The sequence below is a fragment of the Salmo salar genome, chromosome 02 (genome assembly GCF_965601325.2).
Source record: "Salmo salar chromosome 02, fSalSal1, whole genome shotgun sequence".
In the NCBI taxonomy this organism is placed as follows: domain Eukaryota; kingdom Metazoa; phylum Chordata; class Actinopteri; order Salmoniformes; family Salmonidae; genus Salmo; species Salmo salar.
In genome coordinates, this window is record NC_138292.1 from 11,589,168 (window position 1) to 11,605,926 (window position 16,759).

Consider the following 16,759-nt stretch of genomic DNA (forward strand, 5'->3'; position numbering starts at 1 on the left):
ATGCAGAAGTAGCTTGATAGGAGGCCTGAGGACTGTCACCTCTGCTAGATTCATTCACATTGTAGCCTGCTGAGGAACTGCATTGAAGTGGACTCATTGTGATTCCTACCATGACTTCACTCAGATCCTTTCTGCACACATGCAGCCTCCCCACTGCTGTCAGCGAATCAGAGTAGAGCCTGTCCTGAGGCTTCAGGAGGAGTTTCTCTGGAGAGAGGAAGCATCACACACAGCACAGCCATTATAAATATGTCAGCCAGCGTGTCACCTGCTATCTGGGGTAGATAAGTGTCCCAGTGCCGGGTTGGTTCTGTTCTGCAGGACTCAGTCAGTGTAGGGTTGGTTCTGTTCTACAGTAGTCAGTCAGTGTAGGGTTGGTTCTGTTCTACAGTAGTCAGTCAGTGTAGGGTTGGTTCTGTTCCACAGTAGTCAGTCAGTGTAGGGTTGGTTCTCTTCTACAGGACTCAGTCAGTGTAGGGTTGGTTCTGTTCTGCAGTAGTCAGTCAGTGTAGGGTTGGTTCTGTTCTGCAGTAGTCAGTCAGTGTAGGGTTGGTTCTGTTCTACAGGACTCAGTCAGTGTAGGGTTGGTTCTGTTCTACAGTAGTCAGTCAGTGTAGGGTCGGTTCTGTTCTACAGTAGTCAGTCAGTGTAGGGTTGGTTCTGTTCTGCAGGACTCAGTCAGTGTAGGGTTGGTTCTGTTCTACAGTAGTCAGTCAGTGTAGGGTCGGTTCTGTTCTACAGTAGTCAGTCAGTGTAGGGTCGGTTCTGTTCTACAGTAGTCAGTCAGTGTAGGGTTGGATCTGTTCTGCAGGACTCAGTCAGTGTAGGGTTGGTTCTGTTCTGCAGGACTCAGTCAGTGTAGGGTTGGTTCTGTTCTGCAGGAGTCAGTCAGTGTAGGGTTGGTTCTGTTCTGCAGTAGTCAGTCAGTGTAGGGTTGGTTCTGTTATACAGGAGTCAGTCAGTGCAGGGTCGGTTCTGTTATACAGTAGTCAGTCAGTGTAGGGTTGGTTCTGTTCTGCAGTAGTCAGTCAGTGTAGGGTTGGTTCTGTTATACAGGAGTCAGTCAGTGCAGGGTCGGTTCTGTTATACAGTAGTCAGTCAGTGTAGGGTTGGTTCTGTTCTGCAGTAGTCAGTCAGTGTAGGGTTGGTTCTGTTATACAGTAGTCAGTCAGTGTAGGGTTGGTTCTGTTCTGCAGGACTCAGTCAGTGTAGGGTTGGTTCTGTTCTGCAGGACTCAGTCAGTGTAGGGTTGGTTCTGTTCTGCAGGACTCAGTCAGTGTAGGGTTGGTTCTGTTCTACAGTAGTCAGTCAGTGTAGGGTTGGTTCTGTTCTACAGTAGTCAGTCAGTGTAGGGTTGGTTCTGTTCCACAGTAGTCAGTCAGTGTAGGGTTGGTTCTGTTCCACAGTAGTCAGTCAGTGTAGGGTTGGTTCTGTTCTACAGTAGTCAGTCAGTGTAGGGTTGGTTCTGTTCTACAGTAGTCAGTCAGTGTAGCCACAGCGGCTGACAACAGAAAACGACTACATGTCAGGACAGCAGGACTTTGTTCATTCCTGCTCGCTTTAGGTGGACAGACTTTATATGTGTATACTGTATCCTAGTCCAGGCTCATCCTATATAACTACTGCTGTACACACCTTTTCTATTCATATACTGTCTTTACACATCATTATATGTACATAATATACATGCACAGTATCAGTCAGAAGTTTGGACACAACTACTCATTCAAGGGATTATCTTTATTTGACTATTTTGTATATTGTAGAATAACAGTTAAAACATCAAACTATCAAATTACACATATGGAATCATGTAGTAACCAAAAATGTATTTTATACTTGAGATTATTCAAAGTAGCCACCCTTTGCCGCCTTGATGACAGCTTTGAACACTCTTGGCATTCTCTCAAACAGCTTCATGAGGAATGTTTTTCCAACAGTCTTGAAGGAGTTCCCACAGATGCTGAGCACTTGCTGGTTGCTTATAATTTACTCTGCGGTCCAACTCATCCCAAACCATCTCAATTGGGTTGAGGTTGGGTGATTGTGGAGGCCAGGTCATCTGATGCAGCACTCCATCACTCCCCTTCTTGGTCAATTAGCCCAAATGGGCATTGTCCTATTAAAAAACAAATGATAGTCTCACTAAGCACAATCCAGATGGGATGGTGTATCGCTGCAGAATGCTGTGGTAGCCATGCTGGTTAAGTGTGCCTTGAATTCTAAATAAATCACAGACAGTGTCACCAGCAATGCAGCCCCACACCATCACACCTCCTCCTCCATGCTTCACGGTGGGAACCACACATGCTGAAATCATCCATTCACCTACTCTGCATCTCACAAAGACATGGCAGATGGAAGCATAAAATCTCAAAGGACAGATTTCCACTGGTCTAATGTCCATTGCTCGTGTTTCTTGGCCCACACAAGTCTCTTCTTCTTATTGGTGTCCTTTAGTAGGGGTTTCTTTGCAGCAATTCGCCCATGAAGACCTGATTCACTCAGTCTCATCTGAACAGTTGATGTTGACATGTCTGTTACTTGAACTCTGTGAAGTATTTATTTGGGCTGCAATCTGAGGTGCAGTTAACTCTAATGAACTCTAATGAATCTTCTGCAGCAGAGGTAACTCTGGGTCTTCCTTTCCTGTGGCGGTCCTCATGGGGGCCAGTTTCTTCATAGCGCTTGATGGTTTTTGCGACTGCACTTGAAGAAACTTTCTTGAAGTTCTTGAAATGTTCCGCATTGACTGACCTTCATGTCTTAAGGTAATGATGGACTGTCATTTCTCTTTGCTTATTTGAGTTGTTCTTGCCATAATATGGACTTGGTCTTTTACCAAATAGGACTATCTTCTGTATACCACCCCTACCTTGTCACAACACAACTAATTGGCTCAAACGCATTAAGAAGGAAAGAAATTCCAGAAATTAACTTTTAACAAAGCACACCTGTTAATTGAAATACATTCCAGGTGACTACCTCATGAATCTGGTTGAGAGAATGCCAAGAGTGTGCAAAGCTGTCATCAAGGCAAAGGGTGGCTACTTTGAAGAATCTCAAATATAACATTGCTTGTTCTGATATTTCCTGAGTTCTCTGTATTTTTTGGGATTCTGTGTGTGTGTGTATTGTGTTTTTATTTATATTATGTTTTGTATTGCTAGGTATTACTGCACTGTTGGAGCTAGAAACACAAGCATTTCGCTGCACTTGTGGTAACATCTGCAAATCTGTGTACGCGACCAATAAACTTTTGATTTGATAGGATTTCAACAAGCAGGCAGTCAGACAGACAGACCATTGGAACTCTGGTGAATCCCTGTGTGTGTTATGTTGTGGTTAGTTACCTCAACGGTAAATGACAACCAACAGGACCAGCTACTCCAGGTATGGTTAGGTTAGGGTAAGATTAGATACCTCCAGGGTAGGTGACAGTCAGTAGGATCATTTCCTCCAGTGTGTTGTGTATGGTTAGGTTAGGGTTAGATTAGATACCTCCAGGGTAGGTGACAGCCAGCAGGACCAGCTCCTCCAGGGGGACATCCAGTCTCTCAGCCACCTCCTGCAGCAGCCCCTGGGCCACAACACTGGCCAGGCTCCTCACACTCAGATATGAGTCCATGCTCACGTACACATGACACAACACTGAGGAGGGAGGGAGGGAGAGGGAGAGGAAGGAAGGAAGGAACGAGAGACAGAGCGAGAAAGAGAACACTGTTTATCCCATAGAAGTAGAACGAATGGAGTTCGAACTACTGACCATAGCAATTTGAATGGTCAACTTATCGGTGTTCTCAAATGGCTAACCTGCTACATAAAGTGGTACATGAGGTGATGTGTGTGAAGAGGCTGGACCGACTGACACTTTTCTGAACAATGAAATTCTCAATGCTTTCATGTTCAATGATGTCATAATTCACATGCATCACCTCATGTACTGACATCATTGAACATGAAACCATTGGGATTTTCATTGTTCAGAAAAGTCTCATTCTGCCCAGCCTCAAGGATTTCCATTGTTACTCTGTCTACTCACAGTGCTTGCTACCTTAAAAAGAATGGCTCTGAGATGCTCTATACAGAACGTCATCAGCCGACACAAACTTTGGAAACAATGCATGTTGGGAGGAATGTAGGAAGAAGAAATAGAAAGACAGGGGCTGCATCCCAAATGGCCATAGGGCCCTGCTCAAAAGTAGTGCACTATATAGGGAATAGGGTGCCATTTGAGACGCAGGCAGATTTTAGGACCGACTCACCTTCCCTGGTCTCCCTTTGTGTTCTTCTGGTCGGGAGCCCGTTCTCTTTCAGGCTCAGTTGGTGGGAAAGAGCTTTGCTCTAAATAGAAGGACATACAGGGAATTCAGAACACATTCATACTGTGTGAGTAAACATTCTAACTCTTCTGGACTCTTGTGGTTTCTGCAGGAAACAAGAGGACAATAGTATTTAATGACCCAAACGGTTGCAAATAGGCCATAAGGAAACCTGGCTGTTCAAAAGTAAACACATCCCTACAACAGGGATCTCAACTAGATTCAGCCGCGGGCCCATTTTTTTCTTGAGCGGATGATCAGGAGGCCAGAACATAATTACAAATAATTTGTAGACTGTAAATTGACCGCAAGAAGCCCAAACTGTCACATCCTGACCAGAAAAGGGGCTGTTTGTTATTGCAGGTTGGTCAGGGCGTGGCAGGGGTTGTTTGTTTAGGGTGTTTCGGGGTTGTTTGGGTTATGTTCTATGTTAGTGTATTTCTATGTTATTTCTAGTTGGTATATTTCTATGTGGTGTTTATTGGGTTGACCTTCAATTGGAGGCAGCTGCTTTTCGTTGCCTCTGATTGAAGGTCCTATTTATAGGGGTGTTTGTTCTATGGGGGTTTGTGGGTAGTTATTTCCTAGTTTAGTGTTTGTTGCACCTGACGGGACTGTTTGGAGTTGTTTGTTTTTGTATACGTGTTTATTTAGTTTTTCCTTCTTCAAATAAAGATGAGTATACATTTTCCCGCTACGTTTTGGTCTACTCACTACGACGGCCGTGACACAAACAGACATAATATTTTACTAAAACATTATTTCAAACCTTGCTTACATTTGTATTCAATCACATATGTATATCTCTGTATTATGCGTGGAAATACTTTCTAACTGTCACGACACCGACGGAAGGTGGCGCCCCTCCTCGCCCGGGCGGCGCTCGGCGGTCGTCGTCGCCGGCCTACTAGCTGCCACCGATCCTCTGTTTCACTTTCTGTTGGTTAGGTCTAGGTTAGGCACGCACCTGTTTTGTATTAGTTGTTAGGGGGGGGGGTATTTAGTCTAGCTAGGTAGGATTGTTTTTTTGTGCGTGATTGTTCTATGTCAGGACGTATGTTGTTTGAGGAACAAGTGTTACCCTCTGCCTGTGATTTCCGCAGAGGTTATTGTGGGCTGCGTCCCTGCATTGTGTTGGGCTGGGTTTTTGAGCATTTGTTTTATGCGGCCTGCCCTACCTAGTTTTCGGTCTGAGTGGATACCCATTAAAAGTGTGTTTACAGATTTTTCTGTCTCCTGCGCTTGACTTCACCTCTCCTGCTTCCTTGAGCCACCCCCTGACACTAACAGATTTCCAGAATGAAAAACCACGGTGCTGATTTGCTGGAGTTTTAACTCAGAAAACTTGGGGGCCAACTCTTACCACAGGGGGTTGGTGGAACCTTAATTAGGGAGGATGGGCTCGTGGTAATGGCTGGAGTGGAATAGTATCAAGTACATCCAACACATGGTTTCCATGGTTTCCATGTGTTTGATGCTATTCCATTCACTGTCCTCCCCTCAGCAGCCTCCTGTGACTCATACAATAGCTCCATTACCTCTCATGCAGTTTAGCCTCTTGCCTTTCTGTGGGGTGAATACTCATATCATGCAGTTTGACCTCTTACCTTTCTGTGGGGTGAATACTCATCTCATGCAGTTTTGGCCTCTTACCTTTCTGTGGGGTGAATACTCATCTCATGCAGTTTTGGCCTCTTACCTTTCTGTGGGGTGAATACTCATCTCATGCAGTTTGGCCTCTTACCTTTCTGTGGGGTGAATACTCATCTCATGCAGTTTGGCCTCTTACCTTTCTGTGGGGTGAATACTCATCTCATGCAGTTTGGCCTCTTACCTTTCTGTGGGGTGAATACTCCTCCGCTGTACTGGAGAGAGAAACAAAATCAAACAATTAGACCATGAGACAAGAACGACAAAAAAAAACATACACACACTCGTTTTGAACCGTTTCAATCAACTCTTTTTTTTTTTTTTTTTTTTTTTTTCACCTTTATTTAACCAGGTAGGCAAGTTGAGAACAAGTTTTCATTTACAATTGTGACCTGGGCAAGATAAAGCAAAGCAGTTTGACACATACAACAACACAGAGTTACACATGGAGTAAAAACAAACCTACAGTCAATAATAGTAGTAGAAAAATACGTCTATATACAAAGTGAGCAAATGAGGTGAGATAAGGGAGGTAAAGGCCATGGTGGCAAAGTAAATACAATATAGCAAGTAAAACACTGGAATGGTAGATTTGCAGTGGAAGAAAGTGCAAAGTAGAAATAGAAATAATGGGGTGCAATGGAGCTAAATAAATAAATAAATAAATACAGTAGGGGGAAGAGGTAGTTGTTTGGACTAAATTATAGCTGGGCAAAGTACAGGTGCAGTGATCTGTGAGCTGCTCTGACAGCTGGTGCTTAAAGCTAGTGAGGGAGATAAGTGTTTCCAGTTTTAGAGATTTTTGATGTTCGTACCTGTCATTGGCAGCAGAGAACTGGAAGGAGAGGCGGACGAAGGAGGAATTGGCTTTGGGGGTGACCAGAGAGATATACCTGCTGGAGCGCGTGCTACAGGTGGGTGCTGCTATGGTGACCAGCGAGCTGAGATAAGGGGGAACTTTACCTAGCAGAGTCTTGTAGATGACCTGGAGCCAGTGGGTTTGGCGACGAGTATGAAGTGAGGGCCAGCCAACGAGAGCGTACAGGTCGCAGTGGTGGGTAGTATATGGGGCTTTGGTGACAAAACGGATGGCACTGTGATAGACTGCATCCAATTTATTGAGTAGGGTATTGGAGACTATTTTGTAAATGATGTCGTCGAGGATCGGTAGGATGGTCAGTTATATGAGGGTATGTTTGGCAGCATGAGTGAAAGATGCTTTGTTGCGAAATAGGAAGCCAATTCTAGATTTAACTTTGGATTGGAGATGTTTGATGTGAGTCTGGAAGGAGAGTTTACAGTCTAACCAGACACCTAGGTATTTGTAGTTGTCCACATATTCTAAGTTAGAACCGTCCAGAGTAGTGATGCTGGACGGGCGGTAGTACTGTGATTTTAACCTGGTAGTACTGTGATTTTCTATTTATCAACTACTAACCTGGTAGTACTGTGATTTTCCATTTATTAACTAGTAACCTGGTAGTACTGTGATTTTCCATTTATCAACTAGTAACCTGGTAGTACTGTGATTTTCCATCAATCAACTAGTAACCTGGTAGTACTGTGATTTTCCATCAATCAACTAGTAACCTGGTAGTACTGTGATTTTCCATTTATCAACTAGTAACCTGGTAGTACTGTGATTTTCCATTTATTAACTAGTAACCTGGTAGTACTGTGATTTTCCATCAATCAACTAGATTAGTCAAGGCTAGGTGACATGAGTCACGGTCCTGATTAGAAAAGTCAAGGTTAGGTGACATGGGTCATGGTCCTGATTAAAGGTGCAATATGTAGAAAACGGTCCACCATTTCCTGGTTGCTAACATTCAAATAGGTTGCCTAATTTCAGTTTGACAAAACAAGCAATGTATAGTGTAGAGAATCATTGTACCATCTAAACCGCTGTGAAATATATTTTCAATAACCAAAAATATTGTATTTTCAGCTGTTTGAAGCTGGTGTACAAAACCCAAAGTAATCTCAAAAACAGGAAGCACAGAAATAGCACACATAGAACAGATTTACCACTCCTTAGACTTGCTTTCAATTACAATAACAGATCTATAACTCACATTTCTATGTGAATTTGGTAGGGAGGGAGTAGGTGAGGAGAAGGAACGTAGGAGGGATGAGGGGAGGGTTGACATGGGATGTGTCCCACTCAATGGACACATGTTCTATATTCTGGGTGTTCTTGGATGTGTGCGTTTGTCAGCAAGGAAGGAATCCTCAATGCTATTGGCAATATTAGAACCAACAGTAGAAATGGAACAACAGGCCTCTCTGTCACAGGTTGTGCTTTCCCAGATATTCTTCCTACATGTCTTAGACCCCTGATACAGAAGGAGAGGAACTCAGAGACCCCAACAGCACAACAACACAGCCCCAAACAGCACAACAACACAGCCTCAAACAGTACAACAACACAGCCCCAAACGAGACGACAACACAGCCCCAAACGGGACGACAACACAGCCCCAAACGGGACGACAACACAGCCCCAAACGGGACGACAACACAGCCCCAAACGGGACGACAACACAGCCCCAAACGGGACGACAACACAGCCCCAAACGGGACGACAACACAGCCCCAAACGGGACGACAACACACTCCCCAAACGGGACGACAACACAGCCCCAAACGGGACGACAACACACTCCCCAAACGGGACGACAACACAGCCCCAAACGGGACGACAACACACTCCCCAAACGGGACGACAACACACTCCCCAAACGGGACGACAACACACTCCCCAAACGGGACGACAACACACTCCCCAAACGGGACGACAACACACTCCCCAAACGGGACGACAACACACTCCCCAAACGGGACGACAACACACTCCCCAAACGGGACGACAACACAGCCCCAAACGGGACGACAACACAGCCCCAAACGGGACGACAACACAGCCCCAAACAGTACAACACAGCTCCAAACAGCACAACAGCACAGCCACAAACAGCACAACAACAACAGCCCAAATTAGCACAACAGCCCCAAACAGAGCAACAACACAGGCCCAAACACTGCAACTACTCTTAATTTATCAATGGATTAATTTAGTATGAATACAGTTGAGATCATAAAAACAGCCCTCTACAGTACATGTTTCCATTCATGGGTGGTGGTGTTGGAGGACACATGACTCTCTCTGCCTCTAGGACAGTTGATCTATATTCATAAGTGTTTTCAGTTTTGACTCACTCTTTTAGTACAAAAAAACGCATCTCAAATGTCACCCTATTCTCTTTACAGGCCAATAGGGAGTAGTGTGATAGGCCTATAGGGCTCTGGTCAGAATTAGTGCACTATACAGGGAAAAGTGTGCCATTTGACATGCACACAAAGTCACATTTCCTGTTTACCAGCTACATGTTCGGAATTCACACTTAGGAGAAATAATCCACGCATACATTACACATAAACACACTATATATCCAAAAGTGTGTGGACACCCCTTGAAATTAGTGCATTCGGCTATTTCAGCTATTTCAGCCACACCTGAAATAGCCAGTGTATAAAATCAAGCACATAGCCATTTCCATAGACAAACATTGGCAATAGAATGGCCTTACTGAAGAGCTCAACATGGGGCTGTCATAGGATGCCACCATTCTAACAAGTCAGTTAGTAAAAATGTGTGCCCTGCAAGAGCTGCCCTGGTCAACTGTAATTGCTGTTATTGTGAAGTGGAAATATCTAGGATCAACAACGGCTCAGCCGCGAAGTGGTAGGCCACACAAGCTCACAGAACGCATAGCTCTTCTGTCCTCGGTTGCATCACTCACCACTGATTTCCGAACTGCCTCCGGAAGCAATGTCAGCACAAGAACTGGTCATCGGGAGCTTCATGAAATGGGTTATTGTGGCCGAGCAGCTGCGTACAAGCCTAAGATCACCATGCGCAATGCCAAGCATCGGCTGGAGTGGTATAAAGCTCGCCGCCATTGTAATCTGGAGAAGTGGAAACTGGAGTTCTCTGGAGTGATGAATCACGCTTCACCATCTGGCAGTCCGACAGACTAATCTGGATTTGGCGGATTCCAGGAGAACGCTACCTGCACGAATGCATAGTGCCAACTGTAAAGTTTGGTGGAGGATGAATAATGGTCTGGGGCTGTTTTGCATGGTTTGGGCTAGGCCACTTATTTCCAATGAAGGGAAATCTTAACGCTACATTATACAATGACATTCTAGACGATACTGTGCTTCCAACTTTCAAATCAAATAAAATCAAATGTATTTATTAAGCCCTTCTTACATCAGCTGATATCTCAAAGTGCTGTACAGAAACCCAGCCTAAAACCCCAAACAGCAAGCAATGCAGGTGTAGAAGCACGGTGGCTAGGAAAAACTCCCTAGAAAGGCCAGAACCTAGGAAGAAACCTAGAGAGGAACCAGGCTATGAGGGGTGGCCAGTCCTCTTCTAGCTGTGCCGGGTGGAGATTTGTGGCAACAGTTTGGGGAAGGCCCTTTCCTGTTTCAGCATGACAATAACCCCCTGCACCTCAACCCATCAAACACCTTTCAGAAGAATTTGAACGCCGACTGTGAGCCAGGACTAATTGCTCAACATCAGTGCCCGACCTCACTAATGATCGTGTGGCTGAATGGAAGCAAGTCCCTGCAGCTATGTTCCAACATCTAGTGGAAAGCCTGGAGGCTGTTATAGCAGCGGGGGGGGGGGGGGGGGGGGCAACTCCATATTAATGTCAATGATTTTGTAATGAGATGTTCGACGAGCAGGTGTCCACATACTTTTGGTCATGCAGTGTAACTAATTCATCATATAAAATGTTTCCATTATTCAATTCCTATGGCCACTCACTGTCTGCGATGCAGCCGCAAGAGTTTCTGTAGGTCCTTCTGCTCCTTCTCTAGAGTTGGATACTCATAAAGGTCATCCAGGAGGAAACGATACAATGTCTGAAACACAAAGACAACATCTAATGTCTGTTTTCAATGTCTGATACACAAAGACAACATATGTCTGTTTTCAATGTTTGAAACACAAAGACAACATCTAATGTCTGTTTTCAATGTCTAAAACACAAAGACAACATCTAATGTCTGTTTTCAATGTCTGATACACAAAGACAACATCTAATGTCTGTTTTCAGCCTCCCATATACAAAGACAACATCTAATGTATGTTTTCACCCTCCCATATCATCATGATATCACTTATTTTAAGGTCATCTCACAGTCCCATATCCTTAGCCTGGCCCCACATTTGTCTTGCCAACTCCTTATAAATGACTAGAGGAGTTTGAAAGAAAGCACAAACAAATCTGGAAACAGGCTATAATATCCCTTCTTCTTCTCCTCCCTCGCTCTGTCATACCTTCATGAAGAGTTTAACATGCTCGTCTTCTCGTAGGAAGTCTCTGTACAGTGTTGTCCACTGTGTCACCAGGTGCAGGACCTGACGTTTCCTGTCCAGAACCTCCTTCCCTTTGTCTTTCCCCTGGTGGTGTCTCCTTGAACAATAGGTGGGCTCCATGAGTTAAGGCATCAGCACAGCAGGAGAGCGGGCTCACAGTAGGCGTTGTGTGTATTGACATTAGCTAGGCCAACAGGATCAACACCGCTATTTTTAATGTAGTCTAGAGGTAAGGGTGGTATACTGTAGTCTAGAGGTAAGGGTGGTGTACTGTAGTCTAGAGGTAATGTACTGTAGTCTAGAGGTAAGGGTGGTATACTGTAGTCTAGAGGTAACGTACTGTAGCAGGAGAGCGTTGTGTGTATTGACATTAGCTAGGCCAACAGGATGAACACTGCTATTTTTAATTGTTCCAAGCTGTGAGGTGTATGTGTGTAGTGGGTTTAAGGGTGAGGTGTTTGTGTGTGTGTGTGTGTGTGTGTGTGTGTGTGGTACAGAACAGTCGGTAACTTTAGAGGTAAGGGTAATGTACTGTAGTCTAAAGGTAAGGTACTGTAGTCTAGAGGTAAGGGTGGTGTACTGTAGTCTAGAGGTAAGGGTGGTGTACTGTAGTCTAGAGGTAAGGGTGGTGTACTGTAGTCTAGAGGTAAGGGTGGTATACTGTAGTCTAGAGGTAAGGGTGGTATACTGTAGTCTAGAGGTAAGGGTGGTATACTGTAGTCCAGAGGTAAGAGTTGTGTACTGTAGTCTAGAGGTAAGGGTGGTATACTGTAGTCCAGAGTTAAGGGTGATATACTGTAGCCTAGAGGTAAGTTACTGTAGCCTAGAGATACGGTACTCTAGTCTAGAGATAAGGTACTGTAGTCTAGAGGTGAAGTACTGTAGTGTAGAGGTAAGGTACTGTAGTCTAGAGATAAGGTACTGTAGTCTAGAGGTAAGGGTGGTGTACTGTAGTCTAGAGGTAATGTACTGTAGTCTAGAGGTAAGGGTGGTATACTGTAGTCTAGAGGTAACGTACTGTAGCAGGAGAGCGTTGTGTGTATTGACATTAGCTAGGCCAACAGGATGAACACTGCTATTTTTAATTGTTCCAAGTTGTGAGGTGTATGTGTGTAGTGGGTTTAAGGGTGAGGTGTGTGTGTGTGTGTGTGTGTGTGTGTGTGTGTGTAGTACAGAACAGTCGGTAACTTTAGAGGTAAGGGTAATGTACTGTAGTCTAAAGGTAAGGTAATGTAGTCTAGAGGTAAGGTACTGTAGTCTAGAGGTAAGGGTTGTGTACTGTAGTCTAGAGGTAAGGGTGGTATACTGTAGTCTAGAGATAAGGGTTGTGTACTGTAGTCTAGAGATAAGGGTTGTGTACTGTAGTCTAGAGGTAAGGGTGGTATACTGTAGTCTAGAGGTAAGAGTTGTGTACTGTAGTCTAGAGGTAAGGGTTGTGTACTGTAGTCTAGAGGTAAGGTACTGTAGTCTAGAGGTAAGGTACTGTAGTCTAGAGGTAAGGTACTGTAGTCTAGAGGTAAGGTACTGTAGTCTAGAGGTAAGGTACTGTAGTCTAGAGGTAAGGTACTGTAGCCTAGAGGTAAGGTACTGTAGCCTAGAGGTAAGGTACTGTAGCCTAGAGGTAAGGTACTGTAGCCTAGAGGTACGGTACTGTAGCCTAGAGGTAAGGTACTGTATTCTAGAGGTAAGGGTGGTATACTGTAGTCTAGAGATAAGGGTGATGTACTGTAGTCTAGAGATAAGGGTGATGTACTGTAGTCTAGAGGTAAGGGTTGTGTACTGTAGTCTAAAGGTAAGGTAATGTAGTCTAGAGGTAAGGTACTGTAGTCTAGAGGTAAGGGTTGTGTACTGTAGTCTAGAGTTAAGGGTGGTATACTGTAGTTTAGAGAAGGATTGTGTACTGTAGTCTAGAGGCAAGGTACTGTAGTCTAGAGGTAAGGTACTGTAGTCTAGAGGTAAGGTACTGTAGTCTAGAGGTAAGGTACTGTAGTCTAGAGGTAAGGTACTGTAGTCTAGAGATAAGGTACTGTAGTATAGAGGTAAGGTACTGTAGTCTAGAGGCAAGGTACTGTAGTCTAGAGGTAAGGGTGGTATACTGTAGTCTAGAGATAAGGGTTGTGTACTGTAGTCTAGAGATAAGGGTTGTGTACTGTAGTCTAGAGGTAAGGGTTGTGTACTGTAGTCTAGAGGTAAGAGTTGTGTACTGTAGTCTAGAGGTAAGGGTTGTGTACTGTAGTCTAGAGGTAAGGTACTGTAGTCTAGAGGTAAGGTACTGTAGTCTAGAGGTAAGGTACTGTAGTCTAGAGGTAAGGTACTGTAGTCTAGAGGTAAGGTACTGTAGCCTAGAGGTAAGGTACTGTAGCCTAGAGGTAAGGTACTGTAGCCTAGAGGTAAGGTACTGTAGCCTAGAGGTAAGGTACTGTAGCCTAGAGGTACGGTACTGTAGCCTAGAGGTAAGGTACTGTATTATAGAGGTAAGGTACTGTATTCTAGAGGTAAGGGTGGTGTACTGTAGTCTAGAGATAAAGGTGATGTACTGTAGTCTAGAGATAAGGGTGATGTACTGTAGTCTAGAGGTAAGGGTTGTGTACTGTAGTCTAGAGGTAAGGGTGATATACTGTAGTCTAGAGGTAAGGGTGGTATACTGTAGTCTAGAGATAAGGGTTGTGTACTGTAGTCTATAGATAAGGGTGATATACTGTAGTCTAGAGGTAAGGGTGGTATACTGTAGTCTAGAGGTAAGAGTTGTGTACTGTAGTCTAGAGGTAAGGGTTGTGTATTGTAGTCTAGAGAAAAGGTACTATAGTCTAGAGGTAAGGGTTGTGTACTGTAGTCTAGAGGTAAGGGTTGTTTACTGTAGTCTAGAGGTAAGGGTGGTGTACTGTAGTCTAGAGGTAAGGGTGGTGTACTGTAGTCTAGAGGTAAGGGTGATATACTGTAGTCTAGAGGTAAGGGTGGTATACTGTAGTCTAGAGATAAGGGTGGTGTACTGTAGTCTATAGATAAGGGTGATATACTGTAGTCTAGAGGTAAGGGTGGTATACTGTAGTCTAGAGGTAAGAGTTGTGTACTGTAGTCTAGAGGTAAGGGTTGTGTATTGTAGTCTAGAGAAAAGGTACTATAGTCTAGAGGTAAGGGTTGTGTACTGTAGTCTAGAGGTAAGGGTTGTTTACTGTAGTCTAGAGGTAAGGGTTGTATACTGTAGTCTAGAGGTAAGGGTGGTGTACTGTAGTCTAGAGGTAAGGGTGGTGTACTGTAGTCTAGAGGTAAGGGTTGTATACTATAGTCTAGAGGTAAGGGTTGTGTACTGTAGTCTAGAGGTAAGAGTTTCGTACTGTAGTCTAGAGGTAAGGGTGGTATACTGTAGTCTAGAGGTCAGGTACTGTAGTCTAGAGGTAAGGGTGGTATACTGTAGTCTAGAGGTAAGGGTTGTATACTGTAGTCTAGAGGTAAGGGTGGTATACTGTAGTCTAGAGATAAGGGTTGTGTACTGTAGTCTAGAGATAAGGGTTGTGTACTGTAGTCTAGAGGTAAGGGTTGTGTACTGTAGTCTAGAGGTAAGAGTTGTGTACTGTAGTCTAGAGGTAAGGGTTGTGTACTGTAGTCTAGAGGTAAGGTACTGTAGTCTAGAGGTAAGGTACTGTAGCCTAGAGGTAAGGTACTGTAGCCTAGAGGTAAGGTACTGTAGCCTAGAGGTAAGGTACTGTAGCCTAGAGGTAAGGTACTGTAGCCTAGAGGTAAGGTACTGTATTCTAGAGGTAAGGTACTGTATTCTAGAGGTAACGGTGGTATACTGTAGTCTAGAGATAAGGGTGATGTACTGTAGTCTAGAGGTAAGGGTTGTGTACTGTAGTCTAGAGGTAAGGGTGATATACTGTAGTCTAGAGGTAAGGGTGGTATACTGTAGTCTAGAGATAAGGGTTGTGTACTGTAGTCTATAGATAAGGGTGATATACTGTAGTCTAGAGGTAAGGGTGGTATACTGTAGTCTAGAGGTAAGAGTTGTGTACTGTAGTCTAGAGGTAAGGGTTGTGTATTGTAGTCTAGAGAAAAGGTACTATAGTCTAGAGGTAAGGGTTGTGTACTGTAGTCTAGAGGTAAGGGTTGTTTACTGTAGTCTAGAGGTAAGGGTGGTGTACTGTAGTCTAGAGGTAAGGGTGGTGTACTGTAGTCTAGAGGTAAGGGTGATATACTGTAGTCTAGAGGTAAGGGTGGTATACTGTAGTCTAGAGATAAGGGTGGTGTACTGTAGTCTATAGATAAGGGTGATATACTGTAGTCTAGAGGTAAGGGTGGTATACTGTAGTCTAGAGGTAAGAGTTGTGTACTGTAGTCTAGAGGTAAGGGTTGTGTATTGTAGTCTAGAGAAAAGGTACTATAGTCTAGAGGTAAGGGTTGTGTACTGTAGTCTAGAGGTAAGGGTTGTTTACTGTAGTCTAGAGGTAAGGGTTGTATACTGTAGTCTAGAGGTAAGGGTGGTGTACTGTAGTCTAGAGGTAAGGGTGGTGTACTGTAGTCTAGAGGTAAGGGTTGTATACTATAGTCTAGAGGTAAGGGTTGTGTACTGTAGTCTAGAGGTAAGAGTTTCGTACTGTAGTCTAGAGGTAAGGGTGGTATACTGTAGTCTAGAGGTCAGGTACTGTAGTCTAGAGGTAAGGGTGGTATACTGTAGTCTAGAGGTAAGGGTTGTATACTGTAGTCTAGAGGTAAGGGTTGTGTACTGTAGTCTAGAGGTAAGGGTTGTGTACTGTAGTCTAGAGGTAAGGGTTGTGTACTGTAGTCTAGAGGTAAGAGTTTCGTACTGTAGTCTAGAGGTAAGGGTGGTATACTGTAGTCTAGAGTTAAGGGTGGTATACTGTAGTTTAGAGATAAGGATTGTGTACTGTAGTCTAGAGGCAAGGTACTGTAGTCTAGAGGTAAGGTACTGTAGCCTAGAGATACGTTACTCTAGTCTAGAGATTAGGTACTGTAGTCTAGAGGTGAAGTACTGTAGTGTAGAGGTAAGGTACTGTAGTCTAGAGATAAGGTACTGTAGTCTAGAGATAAGGTACTGTAGTCTAGAGATAAGGTACTGTAGTCTAGAGGTAAGGTACTGTAGTCTAGATGTAAGGTACTGTAGTCTAGAGATAAGGTACTGTAGTCTAGAGGTAAGGTACTGTAGTATAGAGGTAAGGTACTGTAGTCTAGAGGCAAGGTACTGTAGTCTAGAGGTAAGGGTTGTGTACTGTAGTCTAGAGGTAAGGGTGATATACTGTAGTCTAGCGATAAGGGTTGTGTACTGTAGTCTAGAGGTAAGAGTTGTGTACTGTAGTCTAGAGGTAAGGGTTGTGTATTGTAGTCTAGAGAAAAGGTACTATAGTCTAGAGGTAAGGGTTGTGTACTGTAGTCT

The 16,759-nt window shown here is 44.0% G+C and overlaps 1 protein-coding gene across 1 annotated transcript in view; it reads right to left on the reverse strand.

Moving 5' to 3' along the window:
• The window catches only part of LOC106605879 (rap guanine nucleotide exchange factor 5), a 107,207-nt gene that overhangs the window by 34,232 nt on the left and 56,216 nt on the right, over window positions 1-16,759 (reverse strand). Inside the window, exons 5-10 of the mRNA XM_082959700.1 lie at window positions 11,332-11,484; window positions 10,816-10,913; window positions 6,157-6,187; window positions 4,266-4,344; window positions 3,502-3,651; window positions 110-207 (exon numbers count right to left, since the gene is read on the reverse strand). Of these exons, the coding sequence (XP_082815826.1) occupies window positions 110-207; window positions 3,502-3,651; window positions 4,266-4,344; window positions 6,157-6,187; window positions 10,816-10,913; window positions 11,332-11,484 (609 nt within the window). The remainder of the gene's footprint in view (window positions 1-109; window positions 208-3,501; window positions 3,652-4,265; window positions 4,345-6,156; window positions 6,188-10,815; window positions 10,914-11,331; window positions 11,485-16,759) is intronic.